This window comes from Mustela putorius, unplaced genomic scaffold (assembly GCF_011764305.1).
Source record: "Mustela putorius furo isolate JIRA1106 unplaced genomic scaffold, ASM1176430v1.1 tig00000731_pilon_pilon_pilon, whole genome shotgun sequence".
In the NCBI taxonomy this organism is placed as follows: domain Eukaryota; kingdom Metazoa; phylum Chordata; class Mammalia; order Carnivora; family Mustelidae; genus Mustela; species Mustela putorius.
Window position 1 is genome coordinate 843,198 of NW_025421461.1, and position 24,849 is coordinate 868,046.

General features: G+C 55.2%; 1 protein-coding gene across 1 annotated transcript; it reads left to right on the plus strand.

Annotated features, from left to right (window-relative positions):
• Positions 1-12,241: 12,241 nt before the first annotated feature.
• Positions 12,242-23,885, plus strand: NATD1 (N-acetyltransferase domain containing 1). Its single transcript, XM_045083625.1, has 3 exons — positions 12,242-12,576; positions 18,898-19,016; positions 20,838-23,885. The coding sequence occupies exons 1-3, from the start codon at positions 12,471-12,473 to the stop codon at positions 20,952-20,954; spliced, it is 342 nt and encodes a 113-aa protein (XP_044939560.1). The 5' UTR covers positions 12,242-12,470; the 3' UTR covers positions 20,955-23,885.
• Positions 23,886-24,849: the final 964 nt, after the last annotated feature.

Sequence of the window (24,849 nt, forward strand, 5' to 3'; positions counted from 1 at the left end):
GGGTGGGAGAGGCCAATGTGCGGGCGTCCGGTCAGGAGGAAACTGGAGCAGTACAGCCGTCCTGCCCAAAGGCAGGCCCGAGATCTGTCCCGGCCAGCACCCCCATGGCACTGAGCATTGCCCAGCACGCCACATAGAGGCCCCAGGGGAAGCCTCCTCCGGCCCAGGTGTGCCCTGTCCAGGCCTAGAGCCAGGGCACTGCCCACAGCCCTGAGCTGGGGAAGCTTTCCTGCGTGAAATGCCCTTGGCTGCCACCCCCAGCCTGCTCCTGCTCAGAGTCAAAGGCTCAGCCATCCCATCCTTCGAAATGCTCTGGGAGCAGACCCTATCCAGCAACCACAGATTTTCCCGCTATAACGGGAGAAAGGGCGTTCAGGTTATCCGTCTTGGTGAAACTGTCATTTGGAGGGTTGCAAACGTTCTTGGGTGGAGAGAATCCGTCCTGGGGGGAGGCCCCAGTGAAGGACTGAGATTGATTCAGGCATCTGATGGGCAGGCAGCCATGATGCCCCCGGCTTGCTTAGACAAGTGGCTGGCTCTGCCCCACTCCTAGGGATAGATTTCCACTGCCCTGGCCCTGGAGGTTATTGCTTGTGCTTGGGGATCAGAAAGCCAAGAAGTAGTGGGAAGGAGCTTCCGTCTTGCACACTCAGAGCCCCCCTCCCCACGGTGTTGTTCCGTGAATGACTCAGATCTGGGGCCACTGCAGGGGGTGCTGCTGTGATAACCTTGTCCTTAGGGGTTGTGCAGGGGCAGGGAGGGAGGGCACCGAGCCACATGCTCCAAATATGGCCTCTTCTGTTGTAGTTGCTACTACAGCTGGTCTGTGCCTTGCTTGAACCATGGGGAAATTTTGCTAAAAGTGGCTGCCTAGACCAAGATGCTTGGTGAGAATGTAGGAAATACTCCCAACAGGTCAGCCAGGGTGATTTCTGGGCAGAGACCACAAGGAATGTGTTTGTCTTCTTTATGCTTTTCTGTCAAATGTTTCTTTCTGTAAGAACCATGTGTTATTTTTAATATATATTAAATATGTAGTAGTTTGGTATGTTAATAAAGCCCAGTAATATAATTACTGTTTATTTTATTTTTAAAAAAATTTTTAGAGAGAGAACATGAGAGCAGACGGGAGGCTGGTAGTGCAGACAGAAAGGAAGGGAGAGTCTTAAGCAGAGGCTGACGCAGGGCTTGATCTCACAACACGAGACCGTGACCTGAGCCGAACTCAAGCGTCCAACACTTAACTAAGTGAGCCACCCAGGCGCCCCTATTTGACATTGTAATGTAAATAAACAAATTGTCATCATTATTTTTAACTCTGCCTCTTCTTTACATCTCACTCTTGCCTCCTCTGGGCAGTCCTCCTCAAATATCCAAGCTGAGAGACTCACGGGACTTGACACCATTCAGTGACTCAAAACTCCAGTCTCCAGGGGTGTCAGGGGCTGGGGTGTGTATAGTGGTTTGGGGGAGGCAGGGAGCCCAAGTTCCCTGGTTCTAACCTGGTCCAACTGTTTCACAGAGGACGGGTAAACAGCACCTCTAGGGTCTGACCCTTGGCCGAGGTCCTCCACAGCCCCCCCCCCGCCCCTCCTAGGTCCCAGCAGATATGTGTTGAGAAAAGAATGATAGAGACAGGGAAAGTCACAAAATCCACCCCCCACCTTGTTTCTTGCCGAGTTTTGAACCCCACTAAACTCAGGAGGGTAAAAGAACTATTTCATCATGCTCACAGCAGGGGCGGCCTGGCTCTGACCCAGGACATCTGCAGCCTCAGCTGGAGTCACCTGGAGACCCCTTCATTCAGTTTTGGGTCCCGGAGACCAGAGGACCGCAGGGCTGGGTGCGGCTGGGTCTGTGGACTGGGGCACCTGCACACAGCCTCCGCCTGCAGCCTGGGCTTCCTCGGTCTGGCAAGCAGAGAACGGGGTGGAAGCTCCCTGGCCCTTTCTGATGCGATGTCAGAAGTCACGCAGTATCACTTCTGCCTTACTTGATTGGTCAAAGAAACCCACCCAGTTTTCAGGACAGGAGACAGACTCTGCCTCACAATGGGAAGAACGTTGGAGAACTTGCAACCATTTCTTTAAAAACTCCACAGTCCTTCAGCAATTTCTCGTGGACAGGGGCTCTTCGAAGAGCCACCTCCCCTACTTCCCAGGGTGTCGGCATCTCTTAGAACAGGGAAGGGGGTGGAGGCTAAGGGAGGAGGCCGGAGGGATGAGGCTTCAAGCCTCCCATGGGTTCAGGAGAAGGGTGCCAATCATGAAGATAAAACCAGGCCAGGCAGTAGGTGTGGGGAGAGAAGATAACGAGCTTGCTGGGGGAAACGCATGGAGTGGAAGGATTGGACAGCCCCCTCATCCTTCTAGGCGGAGTGTCACACCACATCCCCCAAGAAGCTCTCCCTGCTGCTCCAGGAGGAGTTATTACTGATCCCCACTCTGGGTTCCCAAAACCCCTGTGCGGCCATCGTCAAGCTAGACGGGAACCCATAAGCCCAGACCAAACATGTCTCTGGGTCCCCAGCCTCATCCAAGGGCAAGAGAAAGGCCCCTCCAGGTGGAGGGGCCTCCCAGCAGGGGGTGTGCAGAGGGAACCACAGATGGCCTGTATCCCTCATAGGCCTGCCAAGAGCCTCTGGGATGGAATTCTGGCTCCTCCGTTTGCTAGTGCATGACACCAGGCGAGTTATGGGATTTCGTAACTGCTGCGAGAGCCTCAGTTTACTCCTGGATACTCACTTTCAAAAGGGAGGCCTAGGATGTGCTTAGCACACAGTCAGAGCTCAACCAGGGCTTGGCCATGAAATCAGCCCCCTCTTGAGGCCTTGGGGAGGGAAGAGGCCTCAGGATCTGGGCCAACTCAGTGGCCTCCTGGGTCTTGAGCTAGATGTGGGGGCTCCCCTGAAGGAGATGCCCCACCCAGGCCCTTCCTTCAGGGGTGCCCAGTCTGACCCAGACAGACAAGCGATGGCAGGTGGAAGGTGCCTCCCAGGGGCTGTCGGGGAGCCAGATGTAGAGAAGGGCGGGGCCTATCCCTGACCTCTAAGTTACTCCTTAGAGTAACACCTGGGGTGGCAGAATCAGAGATAGCTTCACAGAGGAGGAAATTTCAGTTCCACAGTGAAAAGTGACAAGGTATGAGACGAAAAAATGTCTCTATGCCGCCAGCCGCCCCCCGCACCAGCCACCTTGGTGCCCACCCAGGACCCAGCCCTTCGTGTGTCCTAGGAAGGACAAGGCCACACCCGCTCTTTTCTCACCGCCCTATACATATCTTCATCACTTAACATCGCATTAAGACCCTGCAAGCCCTCTCATCTCAGCCCGCGGAGGGCATCTGCATCCTTTCTGCACCTCCGAACAATCCCAGCGACTCTGCCATCAGGATTTAGCAGGTCCCCTGTTGCGATGCAGTTGCGTGTATTTCGTGTCCACAGTGAATATTCCGGGGCAAACTCCTTCCCCACCGTGCCAGGGGATTTGAAGAAGGGAGTCTCAGAAGGGAGCGGGCCGGGGGGAAGGGTCCCCCGCATCCTAACGTAGCTAGGTCCTGCCACAGGGTTCTCCTCACGCTGTCTGAGCCAGCCTGTTCCCACCAGGAAGGCTTCAATGACCGAGGAAGATGCTTGGGTACGAGAGGGCAGTCAGAGAAGCAGCTGCAAATGGAAAATGGTGCAGAGATGGAGAGGCAGCGAGCTTGATTGAAGGGAGAGGGGAAGGGGCCTGAGACAGGTGAAGTGGGGAGGGCACGACGGACTCCCCAGTGGCACTGCGGCGATCGGTGAGGCTACGCACACACTGTGCCTGGGAGCACGCAACAGCTGGCCCCACAGGTTGGGCAGGCCTCGCGGAAGGGACAAAGGCTGTGGGCCCAGCGTGGCAGGACGGTCAAGCACCTGGTCTGAGAAGACGGCGTGCCTGGCGTGCAAAGCCTGATCTGCCACTACTGCATCGAGTGAGTCACTGGGTCTCTGCAAGCCTCAGTCTTCTCATCTGTAAAATGGGACAAATTTACAGCTACTCCCCCGAGCGGCATAACTCTTGCGGGCCCAGTGCTCTGTACACAGTCGCTGTTTGCCTCCTGTTGTCCTGCGTTCGGCCCGGCTAGGGTAAGTACGAGCTGGGCGGTGCTCCATGAGTGTGTGCGCATGCGCCCAGGGCTTGCAGGAGAAACCAGCCATTCCCCTTCAGAGCCACCGTTCGTGGGACACGGGGCGGCCAGATGGGCTCTCCAAGCCTCGGGCGTCTCTTCGGGCAAACGGAAATCAAATCCTGAGTGCTGCGGTGAGGCTGCTCAAAGGAGAGAGCACGTCCATGCATGCCCAACACGCCAGAGTCAGGGCTGTGAGCCGGGCGATGGGAGGGATGTGGCTTTGCCGGGGTGGGGAGGGGGGGCAGGGCAGGGAGGGCGAGCTGTATCTGAGGTCTCCTCTGGGCCAGCCTCCCCTCCCAGCAGCAGCCCAGCCGAGCAGCCTGGGCCAGCTGGTTGGTTTTGATAAGTGAATATTAGAAATGACAAACAACACACAGATATCCTGGACTCCAGAGAAGGTTGTGCCTCCCTCAGGGAGGACCAGCCAGCCTGGGGGAACCTGGGTATGTGGCTTGGAGGCGCAGGGGAGCCTCCGTTAGCAGGTGCCACTAGGAGTTCTGGACTCAGAGGCATGCAGTATTGTTCTACTCACAAAGACAAAACAGTAATAATGCAAGAGCAGTAATAAGAATAATAATGATAAAAACACCCACTTATCGAACATTTATGATGTTATTGAATCCTCAAAACAAGCCCAAAGGAAAATATTTGCAAAACACATCTATGATAAAGAGCTTGTACCCAGAATATACACAGAAATCTTACAACGCAAAAATAAGAAAACAAACAACCCAATAAAAAATGTGCAAAAGATCTGAACAGACACCTCACCAAGAAGATAAATGGCAAATAAGCACGTGAAAAGACGATCAGCATCATTAGTCATTAGAGGAATGCAAATTAAAACCACAACGAGGCTTACTACACACCTATTAGGATGACTAAAATTTCAAAGACTGACAATTCCAAGTGTTGGCCAGGAGGTGGAAAATCTTGCTGGTGGGAATGCAAAATGGTATGACCAGTCTGGGAAAGAGCTTGGCCATCTCTTATAAAATTATACACCTGACTACGATCCATTCCACTCCCAAGAGAAGTGAAAACCTGTGTTTACACACACACACACACACACACAACCTCTATGTAGGGGCACCTGGATGGCTCAGTTGGTTAAGTGTCCAGCTGTTGATCTCAGTTCAGGTCTTGATTGTGGGATCATGAGTTTCAGCCCAATGTTGGGCTGCATGCTGGGAATGGAGCCTACTTTAAAAAAAGAAAAAACAAACCTGTATGCAAACATTAATAGTAGCTTTTTTCATAGACCTAAAACCAGGAAAGAACCCAAATGTCCATGAACTTGTGAACAGAAAAAAAAATTTGGTATATCTGTCCATGGACTACTACTCAGCAATGAAGAAGGGCTGAGCTGCAGATCCAGGCAACACCATGGATAACTCTCAGGTGCCTTCTGCTGAGTCATAGAAGCCACACTAAAAAAGGTGACATCAGATATGATTCCCTTTGTATGCCATCTGGAAAAGCCAAAACTACAGCAGCACAAAGAGATCAGTGGTTGCCTGGGACTTGGGGTAGGAGGATTAATTGCAAAAGGGCACAAGGAAAATTTGGGAGTGAAGAAAATATTCTATAGGATGCTTGTGATGGTGGTTACGGGGCTGTAGACTTGTGTCCAAAGTCATCAAAATCATACTTACCGTGTGAATTTTATGGTATATAAACTACATCTTAAAAGCTTGGGGAGGAGGAGGGAAGCCAGTTCAATAAAGAGAAAAAAAAGCCCTGGGCAGCACAAGGGGGGAGGGTATGGAGGGAGGGTACAGGGGACCCAGTGCTCAGAAGGGTGATGTCATGGGTCCAAGGCTTGTGGCAACCCTGGTAGGAGGAGACCCACAGAGGCTAGGGCGAGGCTGGGGGCCAATAGCAGCCAGGTGGGTCTGGGGTTAGAGAAGAGAAGGGCTGGAAGCGGGAGCCATGGCTCTTTGGGGCAGGCTGGGTGTGTGTAACAGCTGGAGATTTCTGAGATTTGGGGGACGGCTGGGACAGAGGGACGTGGGACGGCTCCAACTGTTCACAAGGCAGTGGTTCAGGAGCTTTCTCACATGTTACCTCATTAATTCCTCACCACAAATTATAGCTAAGAGAGGTGAGGTCAGCCTCCCAGGTCACGCAACAAAGCTGGTGGCAGACCTGGCTTATTGACCCCAAAGCCAGGTTCTTTCTCTAGGTATAGAAAGGAAGACAGGAATCCCTGAGGACCTGCTTCCCTCCCCAACTTGATGTGCAACTCAGTCAAGTCTCTTCCTTTCTCTAGGTCTCCACCTCTGTAAAATGGGGCTCTACCAGAACCGTTCTCATAGAGCTCTGGTGGGGGAGAAAGAAAAGACCAAGGGACAGGAAGTGCCCTCTCGCCACCAGTCCAAATACTCACTCTCACACTGGCTGAGGAAAATGAATTAGGAAGGTAAGACAGCCGTTTAAAAAAATTTTAAAAAGAGGCTTCTTTCTTCTCCCTGGGACTCAGTTTCCCCATTTGGTATCAGGGTTAATTGAGCTACATATAGGTGGCAAACAGGGGCCATTTCGAGGACCCACGTACACTTTTTTTTTTTAAAGATTTTATTTCTTTGAGCGAGAGAGAGAGAGAATGACAGGGGAGGGGTCAGAGGGAGAAGCAGACTTCCCACAGAGAGGGAGCCCAACGCAGGACTCGATCCAAGGACTCCAGGATCATGACCTGAGCTGAAGGCAGTTGTTTAACCAACTAAGCCACCCCAGGCGCCCCCCACATACACAATTTTTATTATGAAAAATTTCAAGGACACGAGATTTTGAAGGCTGGGATGGCCATTGCTAATGCTGAGCCCACATGTTTTCCTCTCTCTCCATCTCTCTCGCTGTCCCACATGTAGGTATACATTATTTTCTGAATCATTTGAGGGTAAGTTACTGCCACCAAAACCTTTGGCTCCTAGCCCTTCAGCATGAAGAACAAGAACATTCTCACTCATAACGGCAATATGGCTATCCCATCAGAGAAAAAAGCTGTAACTCCATCTAATCCATGATCCATATTCCAGTCACCCTGTTGTCTCCAAAGTATCTTTTATGGCCAGATTTTTGTTTGACCAGGATCTAGCCCAGAATCACTTATTCTATTTGGTTTTGTCTCTTCTTTTCCCCGTTTTCTGGTTTGTTTTTTGTTTGTTTGTTTGTTTGTTTGTTTGTTTTTTAAAAGTTGATATCTACAGAAAAAAGGTGGCCGGAACTGCACGATGAATGTGCGCATGACCTTCACCCAGATACATCGCTAGCTAAGCTCTCCACATTCTCTCTCTCCCCACCAACCATTTAAGAGTTAGTAGCAGACACATGCAATTGTGTTTTCTAATCAGCTGCCATCACTTGTACATAAGAAGACCTCACTATATTATTTGATTTCCAGCTCCTGTTGAAAAACCAGGACAGGTTTCCCACATGGGACAGTCAGTGGGGCTGGAGTGAGCAGTCCCTGCCCCTTTGCACAGGGCAGGAGATCGGCACTGGGCTGCACTCCACAGTGCTCCCTTTTGTCTGACACCGACCTGGGCTCCCTGAATCACAGAATGCCTGGGCCCCGCAGCCCCTGAATGTTGGACCCCCGATGTACTCCAGAAGATTTCTGAGAGACTGGATCTTGTTGGGAGGGAGCCATCTTTGCCCTTGGGAAGGTCCCATCTGTTGGGCCAGCTGGTGGCTTGTCCTCTGTTTGGGGGGTCAGACTCTGGACTCAGTCTCACCCGGGTTCGGATCCCAGCTCTATACCTACCACTGAGGAGACTACAGACATTTCTCAGCCTCTCCAAAGTCTGGTCCCCTCACCTGTATGACCTCTGCTACCCCCGGTGAGTGTGAGGATTTAATGGGATTTAATGGGTTCACACACATGAGGCACCCAGCACAGCGGTGCTGGCGCCTGGCGTAGGAGCACTAGGGAGCTGCGGTTTATAGCTGGTGTGCTCTTGTGAAGACAGCTGGAAAGGTAGGCAAAGACATCTGTGCGAACATTCACCTCGATGCAGTGAAACGTTGGTAGTTGACCTAAATGCCAAACAACAGAGAACTGGTTGATTACTGTATCCATAAGATGGAAGAATCTGCAGTGGAGACAAAGATGCTATATTTAGAAATGACCCAAATAGCCATCAGCAAAGGACTGTGTCTAAGAGAATGGTTAGGGTCTTGTCATCTGTTAGTGACGTCATGCAATTCCATCAATGAAAGACTGCACAGCTGTGGAGTTGGGGACACCACGCGGGGCCAACACAGCTCAACACAGCGGCGTCCCGGCGGGCGCTATGCCACACTTGGGGGTTCTATGCTAATTTGGATTAAAAATGGGAGGAAGGATTATCTACTTGTATGTACCCACGTGTATGTATGCGAAGTCTGGACGGATTCATAATAAACAAGTAAAACTGCTTGTGTGTGTGTGGCGGGGAGCCGGGAAGACACGGGTAGCAGGTTGATGGTTCCTGGGTGCCTGGATGTATTTTGCTTAAGTTTTTCACACATGTGAACATATTGCCTTGTCAAAAAGTAGATGTAAAAATGTTCTCAAGGTGCATGGGTGGCTCAGTCGGTTCAGGGTCTGCCTGGAGTCCAGCCTGAGGCTCCCTGCTCAGCAGGGAGCCTGCTTCTCCCTCTCCCTCTTCCCCTCCCCCACCACTCATGCTTTCTCTCCCACACTCTCTCTCTCAAATAAATAAATAACATCTTTGGAGGAAAAAAAGCTCTTCAAGAATGAGCTGTGATTTCCATATATTAACAAGAGAAAATGCTCACAAAAAAAAAAAAAACCCACTATGAAACAGTGAATATGATTTGATTACATTCGTGCTAGAAAAAACAGTCTGCGTACAGAGCTCCAGGCAAGCAGGAGTTCCGTCTGCCTCCTTCTCAGCTGTGTTCTCAGGACCAGAACACACAGAGGCAGCTTAACAAACACTGAATGAACGAGTGAAGGAATGAGTGAGGGCCGGACATCTAGAAGGATGCACAGCCAACCTGAGAGCAATGCTGGACCTTGGAGGTGGGTCTCTGCAGGGTTTTTGTCCTGTTGATATTTTCTTGTTTATTCTGAAACTTTTTAATGAGCATCCCTTGTGCATCTGATTGGGAAAGAAGAACAGTAAAGGCATTAAAAGGAAAAGTGAAGCCTCTGTCCATGGGTGTGGGGGTGGCCGGGGTCCAGATGAGGTGAGGGTGTGGGAGCTCCCTTGGAAGAATGTTGGGCTGGTGAGCAGGGCAGCCATCCTGCCCACATTCATCCCACATCAGCCTGGCAGAGCTGAGACCCTGGGCGGTAAGCCAGGGCTGCAGGAGGGAAGGCGAGGCCCAGAGAATGCCTGTGACTTGGGGTCTCACAGCAGAGGCAGGACGAATGAGCCAGGCCTGTTTGGTCCCAGCCTCCAGCAGCAGGAACTTCGGGTGCTTGGTGAGGTCATGCATACTCCTTAACTCCATTTCACAGATAAGGAAACTGAGGCCCAGGGGTACAGATCTTGAGGCGCAAGGAGCACAGGTCTGGAGACAGACTGGCTCAGATTCTAAATCTGTCACTTTCCTCCCCTGGGAGCATCCTCGTCATGAAGCTTCAGTTCCCCTCTCCTGTCTCAGGTGGTGGCAGTGTGGAGGCCATGCCCATGAGCTAACTTCCACATCGCATTTCTGTGGCAGCCACAGAGCCCAGAAGAATGGGCACTGGCCACTAATTTCCCTGCTTGTCTGGAGCAGTGCACGGGTCTCCTGCTTCTGGGCTTTCCTTTCCATGCCCCCCCCCACCCACCCAGCGAAGGAGGCAGAAGGAGCCTACAGCCAAGGTCATTACATAGTTCCATGGAATGCTATGGAACCATGGGAAGGAGCAGACTGCTGACGGGCGCGTTACAACAACACAGTGCTGGATGAAGGAGGCAGACACAGATAGCCACATGCTGCATGACTCCATTTCTATGACATGCTGGAAAAGGCAGCATGTCAACAATAGTAGCAGAAAACAAATCAGAGGTGGGGTGGGGGAGAGCTTAAAAGGAGCTCAGGGGACTTGGAGGAATGATAAAACTTTCATACCTTGGTTGTGGTGCTAGCTACAGGAAGGTATTCATTTGTCAAAGCTATACGCTGAAAGAGGTCATTTCTACTGTATGTAAACATGAACTGAAATGTTTTAAATTTTAAAAAAATGAAAACCTCAGCCATGATGTTGACTTCCTTTTACTATTTAATGTATTTACACATACTATATGTTTGAAATTTTCCAGTATTAAAAAGAAAAAAAAAAAAAACCCTGAGATTGCATCCCTGATCTGCTCAAAACCTTCTCGGTAACCCCCTCCTGGATCAGAGTAAAAGCCAAAAGCCCTACTGTGGCCAGTGGTTACCCTCAATCTAACCCCCAGGCCCTTCAGCTCACCATTCTCCCTGGCTTACTATGTGCCAGTCCCACTGGCCTCTGTGTTTAAAGAACACAGAGGCCACAGGGCCTTTGCACTGGCTGCAGTTGTCTCTGCCTGGACTGCTTTTCCCTACAACATGCCCTGACTCACTTTCTTACCTCCTTCAAATCATTCATTAAAAGACCCCAAGTTAGTTGAGGTGGCTGACCCAGTCCCTAGAGCATGTAACTCTTGATCTCAGGGTTTGAGTTCAAGCCCCACGTTAGGTGTGGAGCCTACTTAAACAAATTAAATAAATAAAAATAATAAAATAATTATGGTATGTGCACACGATGCAATGCCATTCAGCAATGAAAAAGATACAAGATGGATGAATCTCACAGATAAAAATGTTGAACAAAAGAAACTGAACACTAAAACGTGCATACTATTTTATTCTGTTTATGAGAACTTCTAGGAAAATCAAATTAGTCAAAGACAGTGGTTCTCTCAAAGGGTAGGGCATTGACTGGAAGGGAGTGAGGAAACCACCACAGTGTTCTCTACTGTGACTTGAGTGGTGGTCAACATGGGAATGAACTTCAAACTTAACATCTTTTTTTTTTTTTAATTTAAGATTTTATTTATTTATTTGACAGACACAGATCACAAGTAGGCAGAGAGGCAGGCAGAGAGAGAAGAGGAAACAGGCTCCCTGCTGAGCAGAGAGCCTGATGTGGGGCTGGATCCCAGGACCCTGGGATCATGACCTGAGCCGAAGGCAGAGGCTTTAACCCACTGAGCCACCCAGGTGCCCCCAAACTTAACATCTTAAGAAACAAACTAGTAAATGGTAACCTGTAGTCATGTGTTTCATAAGCAGAGATGGGTGGGAGGGAGCGCTGCTTCAGACGTTAACCAGATGAGGTTGAGGGGAAGGGAAGTCCCCTTTCCAAAGAAAAAGAAGTCAGGCAGCACCACCACCTCCACACCCCCCCCCCCAACAGTCCTGGGAGTCCTAGACTAAGTCCCTGCCCATTTTCTGGGACTCAGTTTCGCCATCTGTGGGATGGATCCAGGGACTCCACGGCTTCTTCCTACACTTCCGCCTCTTTTGGGATGAGCTGGCATTTCACTCCTCTCCCAAACAAGACTTCTCAGGATTTTTCCTCTTCACCACTCACACCTGCATACGGGTGGGATCCTCGACACCAATCTTCCCATTGCTGCTTACGAATGACCGCAGTGTGCCTTGGGCCTCTATTCCTCATCTGTATAATGGAGTCAAGCATACCTATTTCTCAAGCTCGTGATACGAATTTTCACTGAGTTACTGAGCACTCCCGGTAGTTTACCAGGGCTTTGCTTTGCACATGCTGTGCACACAGCAAGTGCTTAATAAATAGGGGCTTTGAGGGAAAGATTAGAATTCCCTATAGGTCGTTACATCTTTTTGAGAAGGGCTCCGTGTCGGAGGGTGGGGGGGCCCAAAGTTGCCTGTGAGTCAAACACAAGAGGGAAAACTGTCCCAGGCGCGGAAGCGGCTCGCGTTGTTTTGTTTGGAGCGACGAGTGGAACGCGGCCAGGGAGGCGCACGGCCCCTTTAAGAGTCGAAAGGAATGTATCAAAACAAAAAGGTCGCGCGCCCACTGGCTGCGCGCCGCACGTGACCTCACAGCTGATTTCCTGGCCCCCCTCCTTTTTTTTGTTGCTGCCGCCGCCGAGGCCGCCGCCGAGTGTCAGTTTCTGCGCCGCCGCCTGCGGTCTCCGGGCCGTCAGCTGCCGGCCGCCCAGCGCCCCCGTTCCCGCCGCCGCCGCCGCCGCCACCGCCGCCGCCGCCGCCGCGGGCCCGCGCACCTCTCCGCGCGCCCTGCCCCCGCCGAGCCGGCGCGGGCCGCGGGTCTCAGCGGCCGCTGCCCGGCGCTGCCCGGCGCGCAGATGGCGCACTCGGCGGCCGCCGTGCCTCTGGGCGCGCTGGAGCAGGGCTGCCCCATCCGCGTGGAGCACGACCGCCGGCGCCGCCAGTTCACCGTCCGGCTCAACGGTAACGCGGCGTCCGGCCCGCCCCCGCCTTTTGTCTGCGAGCGAGCGGGGCCCGCCGAGGCCGCCCCCTAGCTGGGGCGCGCGCCCCCGGTCCGCAGCCCGGGAGGGGCGTCGCGAGAGCGCGCCGCGGGGTGGCCTCCGGCGGCCGCGGTTCCGCTGCTGTTCTGCCGGGTGCTCCGGGAGCAGGCCCCGGGCTGCGCTCGCGGACTAGGAGGGGGCGCGGCCGACTGGTGGGGCTGGGAGGAGCGGGCTGCCCGGGAGAGGCGCGCCCACGCGGAGCACCCCGGGCCGGCGGGCAGGGGACCCCCGGGGAAGGTGGAGTAAGAAGTGGGGCCAGCTCGGGTCCTCTGCCTCCAGCTCCTGGCTTCAAGCCACAGGGGACCCGCACCTGCGCAAGCGGGGCAGTTTTCCGGTGTTGGACACCCCCCTGAGGGCTGTTCTTGGAGCTCCTGGAGAGTAGGTCAACGGTGACCTCCTCCCTTTCCCCGGGTGCGAAATGGCTTTTTGCCGTCTCTGGGAACATTGGCTTTTTTGCACCGAGCTGGTTGGGGGAATCTTCCGGGCAGACCTGGGGCAGAAGGAGAGAGGGGTGTCTGCCTCAGTGGGTGGGCACTGTGGAGGGGAAGGTGTCCCCATCAGCCCCGTTGGACAAGTTGCCTCCTCTGTGTGTGCCCCAGTTTCTCCATCTTGGCAATGGGAGAGTAGTGCACACCTGTCCGAGTTATAGCGATGAAATGCTGTCGTGAGAGTAGAGAAGGCTTAGAAGAGTGCCAGCGGCGCACAACAAGTGCTACTCACCATTGACCGGTGGTTGTTTTTAAAACCAGAAAGCAGAGTCAAGTCTTCATTTCCTGTAAAGAAAGTTTCCAGCACTTACTAACGCATGCCCCCTCCCCCAAGAAGTCCGGAGGATAAAAAAAACAGAATTATAAAGTCCAGGATCAAGAACTCCCTGTGCATCCCCCTCCACATTAATAACTTTTTCTTCCCTCCCAGCTGGGCCCCCAGTGGCATTGTCCAAGCCAGACGGGCCCCTTAGAGGCCATCGTGCCTATTTCTGAGAAGGGAAGGCAGAGCCTTGGGAAAGGGAAAGGGGGAGGTCAGGCAGTGAGTTAGGGCAGAGGTGGGGCAGGATCCCACCTGGTCTGACCCCTGGAACTGGGCTTGTCCAGCCTGCCCTTGGACGTAGTCAGGAGGGGCTGAGGTTGGGGCACGGATGTTTCTCAGGCCCCATGACGTCCCTGTTAAAACATCCCTGTGATGAGGGCATTTTCACCCCCCATTACAGATGAGCAAACTGAGTTTTGAACCAGAGGGAAGGAGTGATTTGCCCTGTATCACAAAGTGCCAGAGCTCAAACCTGGGCCCAACAGATCCTACACAGCGTTCTTCCATGTGAGCGCAAGTCCTTCCACCGCCGTGGTGCTCACCGTGGCCCTACTGACCTTGACACTCAGGACTGGCCATTCTTGTGTGGAGGGTCCTTGTGGTTTTTCCCATCTTACTTTCTGAGGCTCCAGAGAGGCCTCTGTTTCCCTTCGCGGCTCAAGAGACTCCTCCATACATTCACAGAGACAGAAGATAATGGGAACGTTTGGGGTTTCCTTTTTTTTTTTTCTTTTTTTTTTACGAATCAGTATAGCCAAAGGACAGCCCCCCTCTAGAATTGACTGTGGCCAAGGCTGGACTTGTCTCGCCATGTTTCTAAACTTGTCTCCTTCCCTTCCCCAAATGGCTACCTACAAAATGGACTGGGGATTCCCCGCCCAAAGCCAGGGAGGAGTGGGAGGCCACCAACTTCTCTGCAGCCTGAAGGTGGGGTCTGGATGTGTATTTGGGGAGTTGGGGGAGCTCATCGGTGTCTGGGCCCCATCCTGCCTCAGCTGGAGAGGGGAACAGTGTGTCATAGTGTCTCCCAAACCGCAGGGCAGGCCCTAAAGACAGGCTCATTGTACCTATGGAGAGAGGTAAGCTTCGGCTAAGAGCCAGAGCAGCCCCAAGACTCCCAGGGTGGGCCCCGGGGCATCCCCCTGGCAAGGACTGTGCTGATAAGCTTCCAGCAAGTTCTGGTTGTGGGCGAGGGCAGGGTTGGAGCAACTACGTTGAAGTCCTTCTGTTCCAGGCGAGCTGTGGGCATGTGGGTGGGGTGGGGTGAGGGGAAACTGCTCTTCCTGTTCTACAGATGAGGGTACCGAGACACAGGAAAGTGACCCAGTTGCTCAGGGTCTTGTACCTTGGAGGTGGAAGAACTGGGGTTTATGCCACCTGTCCTTACTAAGCACCTACTACATGCCAAGCATTGCCCTTGGTGCTGAATACTCGGATTGACAGTCCAGAGGGCTGACAGACACTAAATAAAGTGTAAAGTGTCCTAGAAAGCCAGGGCCTGGTGAGAATAAAGCAGGGCAGCAGAAAGGCATGCCGGGAAAGTGCTGCTATTTAGAATTAGGTGTCGGGGAGGGTCACTCTGGGAAGGTGTCAGTTAAGTAAAGACCTAAAAGAGGCAAGGAGGGGAGAGCTCCAGCGGGAAGCACATGCCACGAGGAAGAAGCAGTGGGACCAAAGGCCTTCCATTGCCCGGTGTGTATCCAGAGCAACAGAGAGTGGAGTAATGGAGAAGCAGGGATAGGAAGATCGCAGCAGATAAGGTTAAGAGGTCACGGGGGGCCGCTGGTACAGGGGCCACAAAAGCCGTAGTGAGGACTTGGCTTTGACTCCCAGTGAGGTGGGTGCCTGGGAACGTCCTGAGCAGAGAGGCTGGACGGGGATGTCCCAGGGTCCTTCTGACTGCTCCCAGGGGAGCAGACTGTGTGGGGGCAAGACAGAGCAGGGAGGTAACTATTGCACTAGTCCAGACGTCGTGAGCAGGGCTGGGGAGAAATGTCCCGGTTCTGGATAGATGGAGAAGGAAGTGTGGATGGCTTTTACTGACGTGGAGTGTGAGATGCTGGAGCCCAGGCCTGTTGCCTACACCCACATTCTAAAACACTAGCTTGTGCCTTACAATGTCATAGGTGGGGACAGCAGGGCACACAGCCAGGAGGCATCTAAGCCAGAATTAAGCCCCCATCCCTGGGAGAGCCCTTCCTTGGCCTTTCCTCTCCCTTCCCAGCCAGGGCTGACTCTCCCACATGCTGCAGGGAGGAGGGTCATCTGGGGGTCTTAGGGTCCTGGTGCTTTCCGCATCTTCCCTGCTCCCATGTTGCAGATGGGAAAACTGAGGCCCCAGAGAGTTAGTAGATACTTCTGACCTTCTCCGGCATCCCCAAAGGCAGCAGGACTGAAAGGAAAGCACCAATCTCGTGGCTTTCAGATCCCAGTCCAGGATACGAGGCCCCTACATGACTCCATGTCGCCACCACACAGTGCCACATGATGCCCGCCTAGAGCAGTGTTCCTGAGCAGGGAGGGTGGGAGAGGATGCATGGTGTGGTGAGGGACCTCTCTCCAAGTGGGGATGGACTTGCCTGGGTAAACCCCCAGGCGTTGCCCTCGGTGCCTCCCAGCCGTGCTGGCTCGGGCCCCTTGCACTTGGGTTGGGGGTGGACTGGGTCATGTCAGGTGTCGGTGACTGGGGCAAGGTGACCTTTACTACCCTTCTAAGGCTGAAACTGGTGTGGGGCCATAGGTCCGGTGCATCAAGATAGTCCACTAAGGGTCTGGTTCCTCCCCATGTAGAGTGCTGTGACCTGGCCACCGGCAGGGTTCACTAGAGAGCTTTTCCCCTCACACGTAGCCCACGTCTATCCCAGTGACCCCGGATGCCTTTTTGTATTTCTTTCAGCCAGAAAACTCTAAGTGAGCTTAGCCACACATGCTGCCAGGCTGTACAACTGCCTCTTAGGGCCTCAGTTTCCCCATCTGTAAACAGGGCTGTAAGAATCTTACCCACTCTGTAAGATTGTGGTGTGGAAATAGCGTGTTCGGAGAGCTGAGCACAGGACAGCGTGGCAGGGCCCCACAGGTGTGAGCTGCCTGTCATCTCCCCGAAGGCCAGCCCGGGAAAGCCAGGATCCCAGCGTGGATTCCTCCTGCTGTCCCGCCCTCATTTGGGTTCAGCCCCACCCATTCACTGATCCTCAAACATTCTACCTCAGGGCCTTCGTACATGCTGTCCTTGGCACCTGGACAGGTCATCCCCCACATCTCCTTTTAGATCGGCTCATTCACCTCCTCCAGGTCTTTGCTCAAAAGAGGCCTCCCTGTAGACTCCATTTAAGATAGGATTTGCCTTCTCTGCTCTATTCCAGCTTAACACCTTCAAAGTTCTGTTATTAGGAGGGTATTGTTTGTCCGGCTTTCTCCATTAAGAAAGGGGAGGCCGTTTTCTTCACGGACTGCAGGCACAGCACTCTGAACCTTGCCTGCCATCCATTAGGCCCTCGCTGGATTTGGGGGTCCTTAAATGGCCACGCCAGTCAGGCAGCAGCTCCTTCCGGGACTGGTGACCAGCTCAGGCTGAAAATAGCCTCCTGATCTCTGCTCTCCTGTGCTGGGTGAGCTGAATTCGTGCCCTGGTACAGATGCGGGATCCAAGTCCCATGCGACACAGCTGGGCAGGTAGTAGCAGCAGAGGCCAATGCAGAGCCATAGTGGGGACCTCAGGAGGAGACACTGGGGAGGAGGCGGGACTGGGGCCAAGAAGGGGAAAGGGCATTCCAGGCAGAAGAAGCGTGGAGGCAAAGGCCTGGAGGCAGGGGAGAGGAGGCTTGTTGAGGTGGGGCAGAAAGAGAACCAGGCTGAGGGTCAGGAGGCCTGGGTACCGGCTTCACCTGGGACTCATGGTCACCCTTGGATCTCTGGAGCTCAGTTTCCCATCTGGAAATGGGAAGATGAATTGTAGCCTGCTCCTGGAGCTTTGGGGAGAGACAGAAAGCCTCCCGCATGGGATGGGAGCCTGTTGACCTGTCCGATTTGCTGTAAGGCCCTGGTCTGGTCATTGATCTCTCTTGGCCTGTCAGCCTTCCACGCTCGACATAGGCTGGGAGCTCAGGCAGCACTCAGGAGCAAACTCTAGGAAGCTTTAAAGTCGAAACATGTGAAAGACTATTTGCATTTAAAAAGACACTTGGCATTGCCATGTTTTCTTTTAGAGCCAATGAATTGTGTTTTCTAACCTCAGGGCCTTTCTACTAACCCTGTCCTCAGCCTGCCCCTTTCTCAGGCACCCCCCAACTCCCAAGGTTTTCATGGAGGGATCTCCCTGGACTGCCTCTGGCTAAATGGCCCTGTGTCACCCCAACCCACTTTACTTTTTCCTTCATACACTTATAGTGGCCTGCAGTCATAAACCAGGGAGTTGTCCTGAGCTCTTTCTCACTTGCCATGTCCAGGTGTCCCCGGCAGATCCTGCCGGCTACACCGTCACAGCACCATCTGAGTCTGATGCCTGCCTGAACCCCAGTGCCTCTGCCTGTGACTGGGTTCCCGTCATCACTCACCTGGGCTAGTGTATCAGCTGTCTCATTGGTCTTCCTGTGCCTGCCCTGGGTCTGCCCTCAGGGGGGCCAGAGGGATCCCTTGAAATCCTGAGTCACCTTCTGTCCCTCCCCTGCCCAGGGCCCTCTTCTGGCTCCCTGCTCACAATGACTTCCCATCTCTACAGCACCAGCTCCTGTCACCTCCTTGCCCTCCTCTCCCCTGCCTTCCCCTTTGCCCATACTGCTCCAGCCACCCCAGCCTCTTCCCTGTCCCTCAAACACATCTGACCCACTCCTGCCTCAGGGCCTTTGCACTGGCTATTCCCCCTGACAAAACAGGGTTCCCCCAGACATCCCGTGGCTAACTCCCTCTGCTCCTTCCTGTTTCTAGCCAGCACTCCCTCAACCCCTGCCCCACCCCGGGCCACACTGCGCATTAACTTGCTTTTCTTGTTTGTTCTCTATCTCCCCTTCTAGTCAGTTCCATGAGGGCAAGGCTCTTGGTCTGGCTTGTTTGCCTCTGAGTCCCAGTATCTGAAACAGTGCCTGAGGCTCCGTAAACAGCTGTTGAAAGGAATGGTTGGATACAGGGGTGAAGGGCCAGATGGACAGATAGGACAGCGGGTGGGAGGAGGATGTGTGCTGATGGTAATTACAACAGCAAAGGCCAACGTGCTCTAGGCACTAATCTTAACATTGTGCAGAGATGACCTCAGTGTTCTAAACACAATGGGGGTTGCGTTATTATATCCCCCACTTTATGGATGAGGAAACTGAGGCACAGAGAGGTCATTCTAGGTCCAACACTGGCAGCCTGGCCCCAAACACCGGTCCCTCTATTTGCCTGCCTTAAGCCCCGAGCATGTGCTGGGCCTCACCTGTTTACCATGGTCCCTCCGCAGGATGTCATGACCGGGCCGTCCTGCTCTACGAGTATGTGGGCAAGCGGATCGTGGACCTGCAGCACACTGAGGTCCCTGACGCCTACCGCGGGCGTGGCATCGCCAAGCACCTGGCTAAGGTAGGCTGGGGGGAGGGGGCTGCCCCCACATGCAGCGAAACCATGGCCCTGGGGGCTGACCCGGGTCTGTGTCATGGCTGGAATGCTGACGACGGTGCCAGCTTGTCCACATGTTACAGCTGCGAATGGGCAGCTGCTGGTGGCACACTCTGCCCTCCCCGCCCCTGCTCCTCCGCAGCAGGGGGCAGCCATTGTGGGCCCAGGCCTTGGGTTCCGTAGGGCTAAGCCTCCAGGGCTGCAGACACCTCCTGAATGTCAGGAGCTCACTGGCCAGGGCTTGGCACATGAGTAATAGGTGCTCATTAAACCCCAATAGAATGACCTCATAAAGGAATGTCCAAGTACAGTGGCTTGCGTCCCGGTTCTCGCCCCTGAGCCCTCCATCCCCAAACCCCAGGCTGGCTGGAGAGCGGGTGTGGGCTTAATGCGGGGAAGGTGACAGAGAATGGCCTTCCGTGCATGGCACTGAGGGCTGCTCCAGGCCCCTGTTCTTCCCTCTGCCTGCTCTACCCACGTCCACCCCCACCTCGGGCCTCATCCCTCCTCTCCCCTCTCCCCTCTGCCCTCCTGTAGCTGCGCCCCCAGGCCGCCAGGGTATGGCAGACATAGCTGTCCTCTTCCTTGAAACAGGGCCCAGCCTCTCTGCTGCTCTCTGGGGATTGTAACTCAGGAAACTCAGAGTTACTGACCTGGGGAGAGGGGAGGCGGGCCGTGAAGCTGGGTGCACTTCTCTCTGACTCTGGGGAGCCTTGGCCAGCTGTGGGATCTACCAGACACCCCTATCCATGTCTCCCCTGAGTCCTGCTTGCCAGGGCACAAAGGTATTTACCGTGTGGCCTCTGCTGCCTCCTGGGGCCTTCTGTTTCTTCTTCTGTGAAATGGGAGAATAGCCTGGAATCTTGTCTTTTGAGGGTCTCAGGTTGTGAGCCCTGAGATGGGGTGTGGATGGTGAGACGCAACAAGGCCTGCTCGGGCGTGTGGAGCTGGAGGTTCACACTGGCCAGCATGTAAGCACAGGGTCCCCAGTAGGTGCTCAGTAAATGCCGCTCCCCTCTCATTAGACCAGCCAACCCCACCCAGGCCGTCCTCCACTTTGTTTCAGCAAGCACTTACTAAACGCCAACTGTGTGTAGGACATCCTGCAAGACACCAGGGCAGGGGGTACCCCGAGCTTGCCCTCGCTGTCTATGATGAGAACAGCCACAGGTATGATGAAGGCCACATGGTGGTATCCTCATCACGGCCCTCCGCCCCTGAGCGGCTGTGCGAACCTTGTCATACCCAAGTGTGACCTCTGCTAGGTGCAGGGAGCCCTGGGGCACCCCTGACCCAGCCAGAGGGTAAGGTTCTAGGACAAGGCATCGAAGGAGTGGCTACAGGAGAGTGAGGGCAACAGAAGTGTAGGCCTTGTGAGCACAGAGGCCCTGAGATCGGACGGGACAGGAGTGCTGGCTGCCAGGCCTCGTGGGTGGGGTGCAGGGCAGACCAGATGTGGCGCAGGGCTGGGGCTTCTTTGGTTTAGTGCCTGCTTGATGCCTTTCAAGACGCACAGAGCCCACACTGCTGCTGGGCTCACTGGGCTGCCTGTGAGCAGACTACCCTCCCCGGGCCCCTGGTCCACTTCGGTGCCGTGTGGCCACGGGCAATGTATCCCAGCTTTGTGCCTTGGTTTCCCCCACTGCAAAAGGAGGGTAGCAGCAGCGTGTCCCTCGGCCCGCAGGCGCCAGCTCCCGCCCTTGGAGGGGAGCACCAGGGAAATTGTGCGGGGCCCGGCTGCAGGCTGCAGGCACTGACCGCTGCTCTCTCTGCCCCGGCTCCCAGGCTGCTCTGGACTTTGTAGTGGAGGAGGACCTGAAGGCGCATCTCACGTGCTGGTACATCCAGAAGTACGTCAAGGAGAACCCCCTGCCGCAGTACCTGGAGCGCCTCCAGCCATAGCCCCGGCCCCGCGGGGCAGGACCCTCCAAGCCGGACCTCTCCTCGCGGCCTTCACCCCGGCCCTCTGTGTGCTCTCAGGAAACCTGCTCCCCACCGGGGATGGACTCAGAGTTATTTTTGTAAGGACGCTTCTTGGTGGCCCCCAGAAGCTGCCAGCCGACGACGGGCAGTGGTCCAGCTACCGCGGTGAAGGGGAAGCCGGGCAGCTGAGATCCCGGAGGAATACTCTCTGCACACACTGGCTGTCTTCTCACGAGGCCATCCCCACCTTTCATGGGCAGGCCAGCGGGGGCCAGCAGCCAGGACCAGAGGGTGGCCAGGGCTGTCCCTGTGGCTGGTCTGGGTCTCACCTGCTGTTCCCTGCTCTGTGATCGGCAGGGGGGCTGATTTGGGGCCCCCTCTGCCACCACCTAGGGCTGTGTCCTTTGTGCAGCAAGGAGGGGATTGCCTGAGTGGACAGGAGCAATAAGAAACCTCGCGTGCCAACTTCCCAGAGGATGCCACCAGCCCCTTCCCTTCCCCCAGCTTCTGCACCCTGGCACTGGGGGGTGGGCCCAGGTGCGGGGCAGCCCTCCTTCAGGGGCAAAGCCTGGAATGCGTGGATTGCGTACCCCCGCGGCCCAACCGTGCACACACGAGCACATGTGCATGCACACATGCACATGCACGGGACCCTGTGTAGGTCTCTGCATCAGTGGAGGGGCTGGTGGAGGGAGCACTGGGTGTTCTCTCCTTGGTACCTGTTCCCTTAATTCCTTGCCCCCTTGTCTGTCAGCTGTGCAGGTAGTCCAAGGTCCCCATGCCCTGTGGCCGCCATCCCTGTTTGCCCCGGCTGCCTGGAGCCAGCCCCAGGCATGACTGGAGCACCAAGCCCCGGGACCCCCCTCTTGTACCGGCCTCTTGGTCCCCCGCGGGTGGGCTTTCTCACAGAGGTCCCTTTGGAGCTCAGGTGGGAGGGAGGCACACTGTCCTAACAAAACCGTCCTCACCTCCAAGGGAAAGAAACAGTGATGTGGTGGGATTTCCTTTTTGGACATCGGACATCGGAGCACCTTTCTCTCTCATGACTAGCTTCTGGCCCGACATGTCCTGTTGCCTGGCTGGGATCCCAGGGTCCCTCCCAGACAGCTCTCCTGGCCGTGGCCTGGGAGGTGCACACCAGCACCCCTCCTTTGTGACCTGGGGAGGGCTCAGGGTCCTGACCTCCCATGCCCTCCTTCCAATCCAAGCCTGCCTCTCTGTGGGGCTGGAGGGCGACCCTGGAGTCAGAGTCCCTTAGGGGCTGAGACATTGGTTCACAGCACATCCCCAGGGGTACCGTGTCCCCTCCAGGCCTCTGGCTGGGGGCAGGCTTGGGAAAGTGTGTGTGCTGGGGGGAACTGGTTGCCACAGTGACCCCTCCCTTTCTGATTGCGTTCACCTCTTCGCTCCCAATCTCAGCACCAAGCTCCCCGTGACCGCTGCAGCTCGGCGGCCCCCGGCAGACATTTGCACAGAGCCCTTCCCGCCCAGTAGCAGGAACAGCTGGATCAGGCTGTACCTGCAGCCTGTCTGCGAGGGGTCCCTGAGCCCTGGAGAGGCAGTATCCTCAGCACCCTCACAGCCTTCTGTGTGCTCACTCCCAGACCCACTCTGGCCTCTAAGAATTCCCATCTCCAAGGGCTGAAGTCATGCCCCGCCTTGCCCACCATGCTCCTCAGTTCTGTTTGCACAGGGCTACAGTGAGGAGCCACAAATGCCCCTGGGCCTCTGCTGTGCCGGTAGCTGGCAGCCAGGAAGAACTCTGGAACTCAGTTGCTGAGTCCCCTCCAAAAGGCTGAGGGTGTCCCATCTCTGGCACAGCTCAAGGAAAGAGTGGGTTGTAGGTCCAAGAGTGGCCCTGGGCCTTCTTCCCCTGACTCCTGGGTCAGGGAGCTTATGGGGCCCCTTCCCCTCCCACTCCCCAGCCACACAAGCCTTCCCAAGGCCAAACATAGACTCAGTCATGAAAACTGCCCAGTAGCTGAGAAAACCGGTGCTTTTTCCTTCCATGGCCTATAGGGTGACACAAACCAGCTCCAGGAGGGCACTTGGCCCCAGGGCACTCCCGGTCAGGCCACAGGAGGGTATCCCACAGCAGTAGCACACGGGACCCCAGGGAGGCCCCTAGGGCAAGCAGGGCCAACCAGAGCAGACAGCCAGCTGGCTTCAAGAGAGCAGCCCTGTCTCAGTCCTCCGTGGGTCCCAGCCGGCACCTGTGTTCTTAACCACATGTGACATACTACACCTGGCCAGCATGCACACAAAACAGTACTTGAACCAGGAGACATGCAGGGTCTTGGGGGACATGGCTCAGCCCTGGGTCCAGGAACAGCTTGTCCCCAGTTCCTGCAAGAGCCACCTGGAGCCTCCTCACCTCTGGCTGCCTTAAGTCCCACCGCCCCTACCGCCCCGGCCTGCCTGGCCCTAGTGTTCAGCAGAGCCTGCTCTCCAAGGCTGGGACCCTGGTCTGCAGCAGACACAGATCCTAGGGCTCCCAGCCCTTCTCCACCGGCCTATACCACCTCCCACTCCCACCCCCACCCCCGGTGCTACTCCGTGGCGCTCCCACCTCGTCCGCACCCAACCTGGGTGCTCCAGGAGCCCTTCCTCGGCAGGCAGGTCACGTAGGCCGCTTCCACCTGCAGGGGCAGGGGGACACGTGGGGATGCCACCCGGCCCCCCTGCAAGCAGATTGCCCCACGGGCCCTGCGCTCTCCTGCCATGTCTTGCTTGGGGGCTTTCTTTTTCTTGCCCAGTCAAGCCAGGTGGTAAGTCATGTGCCTTTCCTACTCAGGACCTGTTCCAGGTGGTGTCTGGGCCGAGGCCGGTCTCCACACCTGCTCCCTCTGTTATTTTTCAAACTCTTGAACAGATTGCATGGCATACATTTCAATAAAAGATGTGACCTAGTGTGCGGGCTCCAGGACTGCTTCTAGAAGCTGTGCAGTGGGCTCTTGGGGTGGGGCAGGGGGCGACTCCTCCCCCCACCATCCTGCTCCAGTCGGATCATTGCCCCCCCTTTTAGTGACGAGGAAAGAAGTTCAGGTTAAGGAGCCATGGGTGTGAGAAGGAGGGGAGAAGGCAGGCTTGGCAGGCGTGCTCCGTTCTGTCCCGCTCCCTGGTGTTCAGCCTTTTACTTAAATGGGCAGCAAAGCCCCCACTTTCTGGTGGGGAAGGCGAGGCTCTGACAGGCACTCGGGGCCTAGCTGAGGTCTCTCAGCAAGAACTCAGTGGCGTCAGGATCTGGGGACTTTGCCATCCTTTCCCACGTCACAGCTCCCGCCTCCTGAGGCCACGGCCATGCGCTCAGCACGGCGCCAGCGGAGCAGCTGGACAGGGTTTACCGGGAAGAGGCTGTGATGTCCTGTCACGTCTCCTCAGCTACTGCTCTTAGACATGCCCCTCTCCCCACTGAAGAGCCTTTCCCTGGGGTTTCTAGTTCCAGGGAGGGCGGCAGGCTCCCGTGGGGGAAACCAGGCGCTGCGCTCGAGGGCCACGTGGCCACGTTTCTGTCTGTCCCACTCCCTGCCCCCCACCCTATGGTCCAGGGAGGGAGGAATTCCTGATTGGGAGTTTTCCTAGTTCCCACTCGGGATTACAGGGCTACCCTGAAGAAGAGGAAGGCCCTTCAGAATCTTGTCTAGCTTGATTGTCATGGCCGTGCCATGAGATCCCAGTTCTTTGGCCTGTTTTACAGATGAGGAGACTGAGGCCTACAATGGGGGAGTCACTAGGCTACAGCCCACAGAGCTGGACAGCAAGAGCACCAGGATCCACACCCAGTCCCTGCCCTTTCTATAAGATGATGCCGGGCTGGAGGGTCCTAGGTCATACTATCTACCCTACGTGATAGGTGGTCTCAGAGAAAAATACA

What these genes read in the sequence shown, in the direction of transcription:
- NATD1 (XM_045083625.1), top strand. Translation starts at nt 12,471, where the DNA reads ATGGCGCACTCGGCGGCCGCCGTGCCTCTGGGCGCGCTGGAGCAGGGC. An exon ending in GTTCACCGTCCGGCTCAACG is followed by an intron (nt 12,577 to 18,897) that starts GTAACGCGGCGT and finishes GTCCCTCCGCAG; the next exon opens with GATGTCATGACCGGGCCGTC. An exon ending in TCGCCAAGCACCTGGCTAAG is followed by an intron (nt 19,017 to 20,837) that starts GTAGGCTGGGGG and finishes CCCGGCTCCCAG; the next exon opens with GCTGCTCTGGACTTTGTAGT.